Raw genomic sequence first — 18718 nt, forward strand, 5'->3', positions numbered from 1 at the left:
GTCGGGGGAATTGTTTTAATGCAGGACCAGGGTGAAGAGATGACACATTGACCCAGGAATGAGTGCTCAAAACGTGGGTAAAAGTGTGTTAAAAAGTCGGGGAACATGTTTCAAATGACAGCAGACTGCTGCTTGTTGGCAGGCTGACTCAGTTCACTTGTCTCACACACACACACACCCAGGGGGAAAAGATAACAGATTTACCCAGGAATAGGTGCAGAGAGAAGCCTGAAAATGACTCTCCAGCACCCCGGAGAGCTCCAGGGAGAATTGTGAAATATTGCTACTAATTCATAACTTTTGATAACATGCTCTGTTTGGTTCAGGCTTTTCTGTGCCCCCCCATTTCCACGTACCCCGCATCCAACGGTACCATCGCCGAATATCTAGGACCTCGGCTTCACTTTTAGCACACACCCAGGGGGAAAAGATAACACTTGTACCCAGGAATAAGTGTTTGAAAGGCGGGGAAAAGTTGTTTGAAATAGTATAATACCTCCAGGGCGCATAACTGCACTTTACAAGCCAGAAATAATGTTTAAATGGTCGGGGAAAGTATTTTTAAATGTCTGGAAGAGAGTTTTAGCCAGTCATTTTACACGATATCATTTAACATTGACGCTCTCCTGAAAATGCACAGAATATGTGCATTTTCAGGAGAGCGTCAATGTTAAATGATATCGTGCAAAATGACTGGCTAAAACCCAGGAATAAGTGTTTGAAAGCGGGGAAAAGTTGTTTAAAATAGTCTGATACCTCCAGGGCGCATCACCAAAATGTACAAGCCAGGGAAGGTGCCTGAATCCCGGATACTTTAGGTCTGTCACTTAGGGTAACCGCACCACTCCGACGCTCCCGAGAGCGGACGTCCATTATTTGTAAGGCACCTAAGACGGATAATTACTTTAAATCAGCATTTTCTCCTAAATCTCTGACTAAAGACTGTGCTAAGGCCTTTGGTGAAGTGGATGGACAAAGAGTTGCTGTCATTGACACTCCAGGTCTGTTTGACACCAGAACTGAAGAAAAGAAGATCAGAAAATATATTGTTCAGAGCATTGTTTTTGCTTCTCCTGGACCCCATGTCTTCCTGGTCGTCATCAGACTGGGCAGATTCACAGAGGAAGAAAAGCAGTCGGTTCAGAAGATTCAGGAAATCTTTGGAGAGGAAGCAGACAGATACAGCATGGTCCTTTTTACCCACCGTGATCTGCTCGAAGACCAAACTATCGAAGAGTTCTTGAAGGAAAGTGAAGCGGTGCAGGAACTTGTGGACAGATGTAACGGCCAGTACCACGTCTTCAATAATAAGGTGAAGGATCGTTCTCAGGTCAGAGAGCTGCTCGACAAGATCAGAAACATAACAGAGAAGAACGGAGGAAGCCATTACACCAATGAAATGTTCCAGGAGGCAGAGAGGGCCATAGAAGAGGAAAAACAACGGATCCTTAAAAAGAAAGACGAGGAAATACGCCAACAGGAGGAGGAACTGGAAAAGATAATAGAGGAAAAGTATGAGAAACAACTCCGGGAAGCAAATGCAGACAGGGAGAGGTTGAACAGGGTTATAGCAACTCAGGAAAAAGAAAAGGAGGAGGCAAGGGAAAATCTGAAAGAGATGCAGGAAATAACTAAACAGGAGGAGGAAGGGAAAAATCTGCAGGAAATTAACGCTAGACAGGAAGCTGAGAGAAGCCCTACAATAATCCAATACCTTATTGACCTTGTGAAATATCTTATTGTATTTGTGAAAGTGGTGAAAGAAATATTTGATGGGTGATTTTAATACTATCTTAATGCAACACTCACACACCATATGCATTTAGAGAGTAATAAGTCACCATAATCATTCCATCAGCATCTAGCTTTGCTCGACAAACCCCGTGATTAGTCCTCAAGCTCTGTGATTGGTTGACCTCCAACTGCATTCCATATGAAAAAAAACGTTTCGTAAAAGATCAAATCATACTTTATTCAGCAGTGCTTACTCTTTGAAAGTTATCACATGAATGCATTGTAATAAATGGTTTGGCTGCATTAAACATTACACATCTTTCGTAGTTCTTTATTTATCTACAGAGATCGGGCCTCAGAATAGACCGGAAACTATTCTTTTACCGTTCTGTTTTAATTTCACAATAAAGTTAGTAGTAATAATTTGTTTTGATATTATTGTTTTTTATTAACTACTAGACCGCTGGGTCATGTTAAGACCATCTTTTCTGTGTTGCTGTGGGTTTTTCACAGCGCTTTTGTGTTACAAATATCAAAACAATAACAGAATATATCCGTTGTAAACTAAACCAGAAACAGCAGTATATTTTATTTTGTTAACACTGTAAATTTGACAGCTTTTTAATGACTGTTTTAAAATGCCTTTTTTGTCTTTCATTTTTGTAAAGCACTTTTGAATGTGTTATATTTGATGAAAACATTTAAATATTAAGAGTACATACTCTAACCCTAACCCTAACCCTAACCCTAACCCTTAATATAGTGGGAAAGTGGAAGGTCAATGATATAAATAATATAGAATAGAAGATATCAAGAAGATACTGTAAGTGATCTCTACAGTAAAACAGTTTAGTGCCTGATAGGAGGATGTGCAAAACAGACAAACTAATAAGGCTTTATTTAAACATTAAAGAATACTTTAGGTTAAGGTCTTCTTTTAAATAAGAAAAAAGCTTTGGGGGTATCTACAGATATTAAGCCTGACAAAGTACTTAACGTCTAATATATTGCATGGTTTGTTTTGGAACTTGACAATCAACTTTCCTGCAATGTTAACTATGTTGAAGCACTTATTTTAACTGATATTATACATATTAATTATACTCGTATAAGATGTATATAGATAGTATAAGAAATGTGCAGAATATGTTTAATGGTGGAGGTACACAGATATCGATAGATGTCTTGTAATGCACTGTTGAGGAACCTGTGACCCAAGTTTTTCATTCATTGCATAACTACACCGTAGTTGTGTATATGATATGTCAATATCAAATCGGAGTAACCACACATTTTTCGGTCAAGTTTGTTTTTTATAAATCGTAAAGATTGTTTTGAAATTGGCGTACGCCATCTTTTGAGGTTTTTCAGGGTCCAACTTGCAGTATTGTGTACAACTAGCTAACGTGTAAACTAAACATCAACTTCAAAGGCTTTATTGTCATTGCACAGAAGCTAGAGTGTAGAAATGGAAATGAAAATCTTAAGTCCCAAGGTCCTCCAACAATGCAACATAATATGAATAGGACATAAAACAATACAACTAATTAAAAAATGAATACAAAAAAGTGCAAGAAACATATTAGAATAGATTGAAAAGAATACAGCAGAACAATGTGCAATTAATGCAAATTAAGATGAAGTAAACATATAAAAAAATATATATAAAAAGCTAAATGTTGCAGAGAATTTTGTGAGGGACCAAGTAAATACAAGAGTTTATATATGTAAATATATGTCATTGCATGGCCTCAGATCTACTTCATATAGTAAACAAGTCTCTTCACTCAGGTGTTTTTCCACAGGCCCTGAAAACTGTAGTCATCAAACCGCTCTTAAAAAATAATAATCTAGATGCTTCAGTAATGAACAATTACAGCCCCATATCAACCCTGCCATTTCTAGGTAAAATCATTGAAAAAGTTGTTTTTCAACAGTTGAGTAATTTCTTGCATTTAAATAACTGTTTGGATGTGTTCCAGTCAGGCTTTCATCCAAACCACAGCACTGAGACTGCTCTTGTAAAGGTCTTCGATGACATCCACTTAAACACAGACAGTGGCAGAACTTCAGTGTTAGTATTATTAGATCTCAGTGCTGCGTTTGACACTGTTGATCACAACATATTACTAGACCTATTAGAAAACTGGGTGGGACTTTCGGCAACAGTTCAAAATTGGTTTGAATCCTACGTAAAGGACAGAAACAACTTTGTTTCTATAGGTCAGGGGTCGGCAACAGGTCCGGTCCGGTCCCAGACGCCGACCTATACGGACCCGGGCCTATAATCAATACATTAATAGGGGATTTCAATTTTGACGGGGCGATTCTATTTTAACCGCCGCCGACAGGGGGCGAAAGAGACGAGTGAGCGATACAGGGAGAGAAACACAGAAGAAGAGACGAGAGAGCGGCAGAGGAAAGTGAGTGAAGAGAATCATTAGCGATACAGGGAGAGAAGCGGTGAATGTGAATACATTTTGGAATACTTTTTGGAATTATTGGTGGAAAAGTTTCCTCATAAAATGTAATATTCATTACCAGCAGAACTGTGTGCACACTGCACAGCGCTGCAGCATGTCTGTGAGGCCCCGCCCCCGCACGCAGATCAGAGAGAGAGATCTCTTTTAAAATATATAGAAACAGAGATGGTTCGATAAAATGTGCAAGATAACGTTTATGTAGCATTTCTTTATTGTCGAAATGATGACATTTCATAACGGGATCAAAGTGAATGTCCTGCTGCTGCTGAATGCATGGGGCAAGTGACTGGAAACAGTTTGAAAAGTTATTACGTCGTTTCAGATAATAAATAATAATAGTAATTCATTCTATTTAGGGGCGCCTTTCAAAGCACCCAAGGACACCTGACAATTCATAACATATTCTAAGGAAAGGTTTAAGAGAGTACAAATAATGCAGTCCTGGTGATGTTTTTTATGTGGGGTGCAGATGAGAGGGAGCTGTCCAGAATGACCCAAAGATGTTGTGTTTGAGTTGTGCTCTTGATAAGCCATTAAAACAGTAAAATAAGTGTCTCCTGTTCACCAAAACATACCCATCTGTTATAGAAAAATAAAGTATTCCAAAAGTATTCTAAAAGTAATCTGAATACGTTACTTTTTTAAGACACGTAACTCTAACTGTATTCGGATTACTTTCAGAGCCATGTATTCAGTAACCGATTACATTTACAAAGTAACCCTCCCAACCCTGATTAAAAGTGCCAAAACGCCACTATGAGACAAAACACAAAGTGTTTGACCAAACATTCCCTCTCAAGTCAGAACTGAGGTCACAAAAAATAAGCAGTCTCAGAGCCCAGTATGATCAGTCCACCAGGATCAAAATGAAAACTAAATATCGTTCCAGGGCAGGCTAACCGAGGCTAACCAATGAGCACCTGCGTGTGTATGAGAATGGCCCTGACACCATTTCAGCCCAGATTTAAACACCTGGCAGGACAAGCTCAAGCTCAATTCTCGCACTGAATTAAAGAAAAGTGAGTGAGGGACTGCAATATAAGAGGGAAAGAAAGAGAAACTTTAAAACTGTTCAATTGTTATGATGTGTAAAGACTGATATGTTCTATAATCGTCTGAAACTGTTAAGTCATGATGTGAAACGGTTAACAAAGCTATTTTATTTATTTCTCTATTTTATTTTTAAATGCAGCCCGAGAGGAACATTACACATATCCACAGTATTTACTGTATATCTGTATAGTTCAATGTTAATTGACAATAAATATTGTTGTTTATGAATTGTACTTTCTTTATCTGATTGGCAGTCAGTTGTTGATTACATGCAGACGTTGATAAAGCTACAGGCTACTTCAATATATATCACACTAATTCATAAAGCAAGTTAGATATTTTGATCTTCCGGACCTTTGCATGGGGAGATTTTCTCTAACTGGACCTCGTTGAATTTTAGTTGAATACCCCTGCTATAGGTAAATACACATCTGAGTTGACAAATATGACATGTGGGGTACCTCAAGGCTCCATCTTTGGGCCTCTTCTCTTTAACATCTACATGGTACCACTGGCTCAGATATTGAAAAACAACAAAATAAGTTGCTTTCTTTCCCCAGATCAGAACTAAACATGGAGAAGTTCAGTTATTATGCTCCAAATATCTGGAACAAACTCCCAGAAACCTGCAGGCCCGCTGCATCTCTGACTACTTTTAAATCCAGGCTGAAGACTTTTTTTTTTGCCGCTGCTTTTAATTGAACTATTCACATTTTACACTGCACTCTAACTTTCATTCATGTCCCTGTGTTATTCATGTTTTATTATCTTTGCTTTTAAATTTGTGTTTTTAAATGCCATTTCGTAATATGTTTCTTAATGCTCTTAATGTCTTTCATTTTTTTAAAGCACTTTGAATTGCCTTGTGTTGAAATGGTGCTATATAAATAAACTTGCCTGGCCTTGCCTTGTACATGCATCCACAAAGTTGGCAGAAGGGGGTACATTGTTTTCTTGTTTAGCTGCTTTTCAGATTATTAAGTATTCTAGTGTTGTTTTATTTAAAAGTACAGTAACTCAGTAATGATTTGAAAGCTTACACAACATCTTTTAACATATCTATTTTACCTCATGTTGCAAACACAGATTAAGAGCTACAAATAAAACTGCTGCTCTGTATGGGCACTTATGTTGACATTTAAAAGAACAGGTGGCATTTCTTGTAAATGCTGATGGGAGGGTGAACCAGGTTTGCTGTTTATAGTTATCTAAATGAACATGCAAGTGGACTGGATATTCAAGCTGTGCTAAAAACAGAACAATAAAGGGCGTGAATCAACAAATTCCAACGATCATTGGAGAGCTTCTTCAGTTTACCGCATCATTTATGAGAAGACATTTCATAACAATAACACAACATATTCAAGGTGGTTTTCAATAACATATCCGTATTTATTTCTATTTGAGGAGTCTCAAATAGGCGTTTGTTTAATCATTTTAAGATTGGCTTTAATCAATTTTTGCAAATGAATTCTTCATATATGATAAATGAGAGGTAACATTTTATTTATGGTATTATTTTCACATGTTTCTCTCCATTCTTCCTTCTGCCAACGGTGTCGCAGTTTCTCATCTCTCCCGTTTTTGTGCGTACGCATGGGTCAGACTGTCCGTGGAGGACCGCACATTTTTCCGTCAAGTTTGTTTTTTATAAATCGCAAAGATTGCTTAAAAATTGGCGTACGACATCTTTTGAGATTTTTCAGGGTCCAACTCTCAGTATTGTGTACAACTAGCTAACGTGTAAACTAAACATCAACTCCACATTGTGAACGTTTCCATTCTTTAAAGATTCAAAGGCTTTATTGTCATTGCACAGAAGCTAGAGTGTAGAAATGGAAATGAAAATCTTAAGTCCCAAGGTCCTCCAACAATGCAACATAATATTTATAGGACATAAAACAATACAAACTAATTAAAAATGAATAAAAAAAAGTGCAAGAAACATATTAGAATAGATTGAAAAGAATACAGCAGAACAATGTGCAATTAATGCAAATTAAGATGAAGTAAACTATACACATGTCAGAAAAAAATATATATAAAAAGCTAAATGTTGCAGAGAATTTTGTGAGGGACCAAGTAAATACAAGAGTTTATATATGTAAATATATGTCATTGCATGGCCTCAGATCTACTTCATATAGTAAACAAGTCTCTTCACTCAGGTGTTTTTCCACAGGCCCTGAAAACTGTAGTCATCAAACCGCTCTTAAAAAATAATAATCTAGATGCTTCAGTAATGAACAATTACAGGCCCATATCAACCCTGCCATTTCTAGGTAAAATCATTGAAAAAGTTTTTTTTTCAACAGTTGAGTAATTTCTTGCATTTAAATAACTGTTTCGATGTGTTCCAGTCAGGCTTTCATCCAAACCACAGCACTGAGACTGCTCTTGTAAAGGTCTTCGATGACATCCACTTAAACACAGACAGTGGCAGAACTTCAGTGTTAGTATTATTAGATCTCAGTGCTGCGTTTGACACTGTTGATCACAACATATTACTAGACCTACTAGAAAACTGGGTGGGACTTTCGGCAACAGTTCAAAATTGGTTTGAATCCTACTTAAAGGACAGAAACAACTTTGTTTTCTATAGGTAAATACACATCTGAGTTGACAAATATGACATGTGGGGTACCTCAAGGCTCCATCTTTGGGCCTCTTCTCTTTAACATCTACATGGTACCACTGGCTCAGATATTGAAAAACAACTAAATAAGTTGCTTTCTTTCCCCAGATCAGAACTAAACATGGAGAAGTTCAGTTATTATGCTCCAAATATCTGGAACAAACTCCCAGAAACCTGCAGGCCCGCTGCATCTCTGACTACTTTTAAATCCAGGCTGAAGACTTTTTTTTTTTGCCGCTGCTTTTAATTGAACTATTCACATCTTACACTGCACTCTAACTTTCATTCATGTACCTGTGTTATTCATGTTTTATTATCTTTGCTTTTAAATTTGTGTTTTTAAATGCCATTTCGTAATATGTTTCTTAATGCTCTTAATGTCTTTCATTTTTTTAAAGCACTTTGAATTGCCTTGTGTTGAAATGGTGTTATATAAATAAACTTGCCTGGCCTTGACTTGTACATGCATCCACAAAGTTGGCAGAAGGGGGTACATTGTTTTTTTGTTTAGCTGCTTTTCAGATTATTAAGTATTCTCATGTTGTTTTATTTAAAAGTACAGTAACTCAGTAATGATTTGAAAGCTTACACAACATCGTTTAACATATCTATTTTACCTCATGTTGCAAACACAGATTAAGAGCTACAAATGAAACTGCTGCTCTGTATGGGCACTTATGGTGACATTTAAAAGAACAGGTGGCATTTCTTGTAAATGCTGATGGGAGGGTGAACCAGGTTTGCTGTTTATAGTTATCTAAATGAACATGCAAGTGGACTGGATATTCAAGCTGTGCTAAATACAGAACAATAAAGGGCGTGAATCAACAAATTCCAACGATCATTGGAGAGCTTCTTCAGTTTACCGCATCATTTATGAGAATACATTTCAGTAGTATTACATATCCCGCTTCAATCTCATTAGTATGCATAAAAAAGTGACAGGTCACACCTTCTAAGTCCCGCCCCCTAATTATGTTAATGAGCCCCCTTTGATATGCTAATGCGCCCCTTTGTTCGAGGTGTTATCGCGTACAGGTGTTACATCCTCCCCGGTAGGCCCCACCCCCCTCAGCCCACCCCCCTCCCCCTCACATACAGGTGTCACATCCGCCCTGTCGCCCCCACCCCTCTCAGCCCCCACCCCTCTCAGCCCCCACCCCTCTCAACCCACCCCCTCCTCCTCCCTTACAGTAGGCGTCACATCCTCCCTGTCGCCCCCCACCCTGAAGATAGTGAGGGGGTGGAGTCAGTCAGAAAAAAAGAAATCTATGCAAAACTCGATAAAAGCCAGTCATTTGAGCTTTGAAACAAATTGATATGATTCGATATTAAACCAACTAATTATAGTAGATTAATTAACTATTCAAACGTGTACAGTAATTTACAATAACACAGGAATAATAAACGGGTCAGCAACAGCGGGTCTCTCCCGTCAGATTAGACTTTACTAGATTAGACTTTACTAGCGTTTATACCCATATCGATCAGATCTAGCTAGTTCTAGCTAATGATATGACTACCTGCTTATTAAAGACACCATAAACAATAAGCGTCACTATGCAACGGGGTGAGGCCACAAAGTATAGTACAGCATTATGCATTTTGTTTACATGCCCACCGGAACCCCGAGGCATTACCAACAGATCAACGCGCAATCAACCCATACAGGACATCTCTTGCTACACATTATGTGTTATCACTATAATATCATGTCATTATTAATGTTGTTTTGTTTGTGTGTGTGTGTACAACGAAGTCTCTTTGAGAGGAAAATTATAATTTAAAGATCTTAATACCCCCTTATTGTTTAATTACTTCACACAACTATTAAAGAATCCCTATATGAAGTTACATGAGGCTACATTTACTGGTGTGCTTCCCTAGATGATGTAAATAGTCTAAGTGTCATGTTAGGGGGGCATTACGGACCTCAGGAGTCCGCCCTTGGAGGCTTGGAGAGCGGATAAAGAGAGGTGTATTTACTGGTGTTGAGCCCTGGATGATGTAAATAGTCCAAGTGCCATGGAACTCAGGAGTCCGCCCTTTGAGGCGTTGTTAACATTAATGCTTTTTGCTTTTGTTTTTGTTACTAAGATACTTTTTAGCCTTATGATAGGATGAACTTAAGCTGTAGTCAATAAAGACATGTTTAATAGAGTGTTGCTGTTAGAGAACATACCTGCGCAGCACTCCACCACGTCTTGGCTTTTGGCTTCATGGCCTTCACTGTCCTCTCCCTTTGAGTTTTTTCAAAGGCTGGGATACATTTTTCCAAATGATCACTTGTTACCTGGTGACAAACATATGGTTATATAACCTTAAAGAAATAACAAAAAATAATTAAGTATTTGCAATGCATAAACATAGAAGATATCACTGTCATATTATGATCACTTATTGTAAGTAAGTTTAAGTAAAACTAACACAAGTCAATATTATTCACCTGGGCATTAGTGGGCTTGAGGGTCTCAGGGAGCGTGGACAAAGTGACTTGTCTCTGTATTTGAGGATTCTCCGTGCAGGCACTAACAGGAAGCTGCTGTGCATTAGTGGAGAGTCCTCTGAAGGCAGCTGTTATTTCATTCACACACTCATCTGTTACCGGCTGACTCCTCATAGTAAGTCTAGACAAGTCAGCTGTTAAGTTGTCCATACCATCGCTTGATAACTGGTAACTTTTGATTCACAGTCCAGCCATGGCAGCTGCCAACTCGTCCATATAATTCTTAAGAACGTGGTGACAATACTACAAAAAAGTGTATATATTAGGTCAGTTAACCTTGAAGAGCTAAACAGTTCAATTGGTAAGTAACTAAGTATTTGCAATGAATAAACATAGAAATGATCACTGTCATATTATATAATCACTTAATATGGAGACAAGTAAAACTGACACAGACAGTTTAAACTGCTTGTTAAAACGCTATTGCTTATTGTGTTTTCTCAGCACACTAACATAAATAAGGATGTATAATATAAAAAACTAGAAAACGATATAATATTTTCAAGTCTTACTTTAGTATGGTAAAATTAAGAATAAGTCACATTAAAGTGTGTCATGATTTTCCGTAAAAAAGTCAAGTATAGTTTGTCAAAAGAATATGAAAAAATCATTTTGTAGAGTAGTATATTGAAAATCTCAGTGTTTAACTGAACACACCTACATGTGATAACGCCTCGAACAAAGGGGTAATTAGCATACAAAGGGGGGTCACTAGCATCAGTGGGGGAAAGATGCTACGGGAATGAACTTTGAGGAGGGGGGAACTTGTAAGAATTTCCAGCTTTTGAAGACAATTATATGGTACCCGTCCTTACAGCTAAACAAATCCTATGCCAGGTATTCAACAGACCACAAGAAGCACAAGAAGCCCCAGAAAGGATTACATTCAGAGCTAATAATGGTGAAACCTAAGAAGAAGCAAAGCAGATTATAATCGTTGCGGGTGAAAGGATAGAGAATTTGCAAGTGATGTTAATGCACTTATCTGATATAAAAAATGCATTCATTTACTTCCAAGAGACCCTTAAACATCTAGTTGGGCAATGTGAATTGAACGATAAACCGATCACTGTAAATGAAACGCGGAGAGAGGCAGCAGTGCAAATCGTTAAGTCTACTACCTTGTATGCACTACGACATTAACTTGGTCAAATGTAATATGTCTTTCTGAAGATGTGGCGAATGGTGTGTTTTTCAATTAAACAACCATAACAAATGAAAATGTGTTTTATTTTTGCTTTCATATATAGTAATAGTATTAACTCCTCTGACTAGACTGTACTAAAATAAGACGTTTCACTGTTAAATAAAAATGGAAGTAGAAAATCGAGATAATGATGAGGCTCGTTATGTATCCAGTAACTATGAACAGCAGTTTGAAAATGTTATTTAGCCCTTTAACTCTAATTGACAAATCTAAAATAGCCTCTAGCTTATCTATAAGTTTTGTGATTTTAACACTTATTCACTGACACAAGGCAGATTATGACTTGTTTTCTTTTTTCATGTGTTACCAAGATACTTTTTAGATACACTTTTATGTATGCAACACTTAACAAAGGGGTATAATATGAAGTACTTTGTAAGGGAATGGGGGTTTCTTTAATACCCTGTTTTATTTCTAAAAAACACTTGTACAGTTAAATAATGTAGGTTTTCTCTGATATTCTAGTTATTTTCAGCTACCAAGATACTTTTGTTGATACACTTTTATGTAGGAACATTTGGCAACTGGTAGAATGTCAATTATTTTGTAATAAAAATGTATTTTCTTAAAGACTGTGACTCTAAAAGGGAAGTTGGTGATTTTAACACTTCTATTTTTCCCCCGTTGTCTTTCACTTACCGTTTTGATACAGTTTTATGTATGACAACTTTACAACTGGTAGAAAGTTAAGTACTTTTTCTTTCATATTATTTAACACAACATTACTTTTTTCATATTTTTCAACATACTGTGAGTATATATATATATATATATTTTTTTTTTCTCTCCATTATATTTTTGAATATACAGCAAACTCCTGGACTACTATCGTCACCACCATTGTGGACACCCACATATTGCAGTACTACTGCTGCTGATGTTACTCCGGGGGCCAAGACGTCTCTGTTTCTGAACATAGTGAAATCGGAGTTGGTTGATATTCTGGAGAGGGTGCTGCATCGGTACAGAGAAGAAATCTGCAATGGATGTCGAGTCAGCCACAGAGGCAACACGATTGTCCTGAATGACATTCCAGAATATTTCTTCAGAAACAATTACACAACGCGTTAATGAAAAGACTTTGGCTCGCCGACTTCATTACTGTGATTGACCAGAGTCTTAATGATAAAAACATTTACACGGCTGAATGGAGGATCCAAGGCGCTTCGGAGGCTTTTCTGCACAATCTCAAAAACTGCAGACGCCTCAAGGAGAGACTTGAAAAGATCCATGCCGAGCTGGATGGAGAAGAAGACTAATAACCAGCGGTTGATTGAAGCCAGGGATTTTTATTTTATTTTTTTCCGATACTTTGACTTTTCTTTAAAGTAAAATAAAAAAAAGGGATAACTACTATGGAAAACAATCTGTATATATTTATCAGAATGCAGTCAATACCTGTTTAATAAGTGTGTTGTTGATGACGATTGAAAACAGAATGAGTAGTGATCCCCGTGTAAACAGAATGGCTGAAGTTTGTAAACTAGAAGACATTTTGGATATCGTTCATTCTGGCAGTACTATTCCGGGTCATGGGGAAACGATTATAAACGAAACATTTAAAGTGGTCCTGGAATCTTCATTTTCCGAAACAATCTGTAACATTAGTCAAGTCATAGTATAGTTTGACAAAAAGATCTTGAAAAAGTCATGACATTGTGTGTTGAAATGGTTTTGAATAAACACATCAGTATTTAAAAAAAGTAAAATTGTATCAAGTGCATCAGACAACTCAAATTACTCCATTTGAACCATATTATAAATAAGTAAAGAATGGTCATAGTATATAGCAGGGCTGTTTCAGTGTTTATGTGTTTCAGTGTTTTCAGTGTTTTGTGTTTCAATGTTTCAGTGTGTTTGTGTTTCTGTGTTTCTGTGTTTCTGTGTTTTTGTGTTGCAGTGTTTCAGTGTTTTCAGTGTTTTGTGTTTCAGTGTTTCAGTGTGTTTGTGTTTCAGTGTTTTCAGTGTTTCAGTGTTTCAGTGTTTTTGTGTTTCTGTGTTTCTGTGTTTTTGTGTTTTCAGTGTTTCAGTGTTTTTTGTGTTTCAGTGTTTCAGTGTTTCAGTGTTTTTGTGTTTCTGTGTTTCTGTGTTTTTGTGTGTCAGTGTTTTCAGTGTGTCAGTGTTTCAGTGTTGCAGTGTTTCAGTGTGTTCAGTGTTTGTGTTTCAGTGTTTTTGTGTTTCAGTGTTTCAGTGTTTTGTGTGTCAGAGTGTCAGTGTTTACAGCCTTTCTTTGCTCTCTGATCTGAGAAAAACATTTAAAAAAAAACGTATCTTAGAAGTGGCTATAACATTTGATGCAATTCTAAAAGATAGTCAGATTCCTAAAAAGTTACAAACGGATGCTGGAAAAGAATTATTTAACAAGATTTTTGAAGCCTTGCTGAAGAAACAAATAATTCTTTTCCAGCATCCGTTTGTAACTTTTTAGGAATCTGACTATCTTTTAGAATTGCATCAAATGTTATAGCCACTTCTAAGATACGTTTTTTTTTAAATGTTTTTCTCTCATCCTGCTATATTCCTTCCAGGGGAGGATCCCTGGCGATTGATCAGAGCAAAGAAAGGCTGTAAACACTGACACTCTGACACACAAAACACTGAAACACTGAAACACAAAAACACTGAAACACTGAAACACAAAACACTGAACACACTGAAACACTGCAACACTGAAACACTGACACACTGAAAACACTGACATACAAAAACACAGAAACACAGAAACACAAAAACACTGAAACACTGAAACACAGAAACACAAAAAACACTGAAACACTGAAACACAAAAACACAGAAACACAGAAACACAGAAACACAAAAACACTGAAACACAGAAACACTGAAAACACTGAAACACAAACACACTGAAACACTGAAACACAAAACACTGAAAACACTGAAACACTGCAACACAAAAACACAGAAACACAGAAACACAGAAACACAAACACACTGAAACATTGAAACACAAAACACTGAAAACACTGAAACACATAAACACTGAAACAGCCCTGCTATATACTATGACCATTCTTTACTTATTTATAATATGGTTCAAATGGAGTAATTTGAGTTGTCTGATGCACTTGATACAATTTTACTTTTTTAAATACTGATGTGTTTATTCAAAACCATTTCAACACACAATGTCATGACTTTTTCAAGATCTTTTTGTCAAACTATACTATGACTTGACTAATGTTACAGATTGTTTCGGAAAATGAAGATTCCAGGACCACTTTAAATGTTTCGTTTATAATCGTTTCCCCATGACCCGGAATAGTACTGCCAGAATGAACGATATCCAAAATGTCTTCTAGTTTACAAACTTCAGCCATTCTGTTTACACGGGGATCACTACTCATTCTGTTTTCAATCGTCATCAACAACACACTTATTAAACAGGTATTGACTGCATTCTGATAAATATATACAGATTGTTTTCCATAGTAGTTATCCCTTTTTTTTATTTTACTTTAAAGAAAAGTCAAAGTATCGGAAAAAAATAAAATAAAAATCCCTGGCTTCAATCAACCGCTGGTTATTAGTCTTCTTCTCCATCCAGCTCGGCATGGATCTTTTCAAGTCTCTCCTTGAGGCGTCTGCAGTTTTTGAGATTGTGCAGAAAAGCCTCCGAAGCGCCTTGGATCCTCCATTCAGCCGTGTAAATGTTTTTATCATTAAGACTCTGGTCAATCACAGTAATGAAGTCGGCGAGCCAAAGTCTTTTCATTAACGCGTTGTAATTGTTTCTGAAGAAATATTCTGGAATGTCATTCAGACAATCGTGTTGCCTCTGTGGCTGACTCGACATCCATTGCAGATTTCTTCTCTGTACCGATGCAGCACCCTCTCCAGAATATCAACCAACTCCGATTTCACTATGTTCAGAAACAGAGACGTCTTGGCCCCCGGAGTAACATCAGCAGCAGTAGTACTGCAATATGTGGGTGTCCACAATAGTGGTGACGATAGTAGTCCAGGAGTTTGCTGTATATTCAAAAATATAATGGAGAGAAAAAAAAAATATATATATATATATATATATCACAGTATGTTGAAAAATATGAAAAAAGTAATGTTGTGTTAAAATAATATGAAAGAAAAAGTACTTAACTTTCTACCAGTTGTAAAGTTGTCATACATAAAACTGTATCAAAACGGTAAGTGAAAGACAACGGGGGAAAAATAGAAGTGTTAAAATCACCAACTTCCCTTTTAGAGTCACAGTCTTTAAGAAAATACATTTTTATTACAAAATAATTGACATTCTACCAGTTGCCAAATGTTCCTACATAAAAGTGTATCAACAAAAGTATCTTGGTAGCTGAAAATAACTAGAATATCAGAGAAAACCTACATTATTTAACTGTACAAGTGTTTTTTAGAAATAAAAACAGGGTATTAAAGAAACCCCCATTCCCTTACAAAGTACTTCATATTATACCCCTTTGTTAAGTGTTGCATACATAAAAGTGTATCTAAAAAGTATCTTGGTAACACATGAAAAGAGAAAACAAGTCATAATCTGCCTTGTGTCAGTGAATAAGTGTTAAAATCACAAAACTTATAGATAAGCTAGAGGCTATTTTAGATTTGTCAATTAGAGTTAAAGGGCTAAATAACATTTTCAAACTGCTGTTCATAGTTACTGGATACATAACGAGCCTCATCATTATCTCGATTTTCTACTTCCATTTTTATTTAACAGTGAAACGTCTTATTTTAGTACAGTCTAGTCAGAGGAGTTAATACTATTACTATATATGAAAGCAAAAATAAAACACATTTTCATTTTGTTATGGTTGTTTAATTGAAAAACACACCATTCGCCACATCTTCAGAAAGACATATTACATTTGACCAAGTTAATGTCGTAGTGCATACAAGGTAGTAGACTTAACGATTTGCACTGCTGCCTCTCTCCGCGTTTCATTTACAGTGATCGGTTTATCGTTCAATTCACATTGCCCAACTAGATGTTTAAGGGTCTCTTGGAAGTAAATGAATGCATTTTTTATATCAGATAAGTGCATTAACATCACTTGCAAATTCTCTATTCTTTCACCCGCAACGATTATAATCTGCTTTGCTTCTTCTTAGGTTTCACCATTATTAGCTCTGAATGTAATCCTTTCTGGGGCTTCTTGTGCTTCTTGTGGTCTGTTGAATACCTGGCATAGGATTTGTTTAGCTGTAAGGACGGGTACCATATAATTGTCTTCAAAAGCTGGAAATTCTTACAAGTTCCCCCCTCCTCAAAGTTCATTCCCGTAGCATCTTTCCCCCACTGATGCTAGTGACCCCCCTTTGTATGCTAATTACCCCTTTGTTCGAGGCGTTATCACATGTAGGTGTGTTCAGTTAAACACTGAGATTTTCAATATACTACTCTACAAACTGATTTTTTCATATTCTTTTGACAATCTATACTTGACTTTTTTACGGAAAATCATGACACACTTTAATGTGACTTATTCTTAATTTTACCATACTAAAGTAAGACTTGAAAATACTATATCGTTTTCTAGTTTTTTATATTATACATCCTTATTTATGTTAGTGTGCTGAGAAAACACAATAAGCAATAGCGTTTTAACAAGCAGTTTAAACTGTCTGTGTCAGTTTTACTTGTCTCCATATTAAGTGATTATATAATATGACAGTGATCATTTCTATGTTTATTCATTGCAAATATTTAGTTACTTACCAATTGAACTGTTTAGCTCTTCAAGGTTAACTGACCTAATATATACACTTTTTTGTAGTATTGTCACCACGTTCTTAAGAATTATATGGACGAGTTGGCAGCTGCCATGGCTGGACTGTGAATCAAAAGTTACCAGTTATCAAGCGATGGTATGGACAACTTAACAGCTGACTTGGCTAGACTTACTATGAGGAGTCAGCAGGTAACAGATGAGTGTGTGAATGAAATAACAGCTGCCTTCAGAGGACTCTCCACTAATGCACAGCAGCTTCCTGTTAGTGCCTGCACGGAGAATCCTCAAATACAGAGACAAGTCACTTTGTCCACGCTCCCTGAGACCCTCAAGCCCACTAATGCCCAGGTGAATAATATTGACTTGTGTTAGTTTTACTTAAACTTACTTACAATAAGTGATCATAATATGACAGTGATATCTTCTATGTTTATGCATTGCAAATACTTAATTATTTTTTGTTATTTCTTTAAGGTTATATAACCATATGTTTGTCACCAGGTAACAAGTGATCATTTGGAAAAATGTATCCCAGCCTTTGAAAAAACTCAAAGGGAGAGGACAGTGAAGGCCATGAAGCCAAAAGCTAAGACGTGGTGGAGTGCTGCGCAGGTATGTTCTCTAACAGCAACACTCTATTAAACATGTCTTTATTGACTACAGCTTAAGTTCATCCTATCATAAGGCTAAAAAGTATCTTAGTAACAAAAACAAAAGCAAAAAGCATTAATGTTAACAACGCCTCAAAGGGCGGACTCCTGAGTTCCATGGCACTTGGACTATTTACATCATCCAGGGCTCAACACCAGTAAATACACCTCTCTTTATCCGCTCTCCAAGCCTCCAAGGGCGGACTCCTGAGGTCCGTAATGCCCCCCTAACATGACACTTAGACTATTTACATCATCTAGGGAAGCACACCAGTAAATGTAGCCTCATGTAACTTCATATAGGGATTCTTTAATAGTTGTGTGAAGTAATTAAACAATAAGGGGGTATTAAGATCTTTAAATTATAATTTTCCTCTCAAAGAGACTTCGTTGTACACACACACACAAACAAAACAACATTAAATAATGACATGATATTATAGTGATAACACATAATGTGTAGCAAGAGATGTCCTGTATGGGTTGATTGCGCGTTGATCTGTTGGTAATGCCTCGGGGTTCCGGTGGGCATGTAAAATAAATGCATAATGCTGTACTATACTTTGTGGCCTCACCCCGTTGCATAGTGACGCTTATTGTTTAGGTGTCTTTTAATAAGCAGGTAGTCATATCATTAGCTAGAACTAGCTAGATCTGATCGATATGGGTATAAACGCTAGTAAAGTCTAATCTAGTAAAGTCTAATCTGACGGGAGAGACCCGCTGT

The 18718-nt window shown here is 36.8% G+C and overlaps 1 protein-coding gene across 1 annotated transcript; it reads left to right on the forward strand.

The window, feature by feature from the left end:
* The first annotated feature begins 308 nt into the window (after nt 1–308).
* On the forward strand, nt 309–1780 carry LOC117487469 (GTPase IMAP family member 4-like). The gene is made up of 2 exons (XM_034136091.1): nt 309–369; nt 942–1780. The coding sequence occupies exons 1-2, from the start codon at nt 309–311 to the stop codon at nt 1778–1780; spliced, it is 900 nt and encodes a 299-aa protein (XP_033991982.1).
* Nucleotides 1781–18718: the final 16938 nt, after the last annotated feature.

The sequence above is a fragment of the Trematomus bernacchii genome, unplaced genomic scaffold, assembly GCF_902827165.1.
Source record: "Trematomus bernacchii unplaced genomic scaffold, fTreBer1.1, whole genome shotgun sequence".
Lineage (NCBI taxonomy): Eukaryota > Metazoa > Chordata > Actinopteri > Perciformes > Nototheniidae > Trematomus > Trematomus bernacchii.

Bases quoted from the DNA above. Each gene is read 5' to 3' on its own strand.
- LOC117487469 (XM_034136091.1), top strand. From the start codon at position 309: ATGCTCTGTTTGGTTCAGGCTTTTCTGTGCCCCCCCATTTCCACGTAC. The intron at 370-941 runs GTACCATCGCCG...CTCTGACTAAAG, and splicing joins CACGTACCCCGCATCCAACG to ACTGTGCTAAGGCCTTTGGT.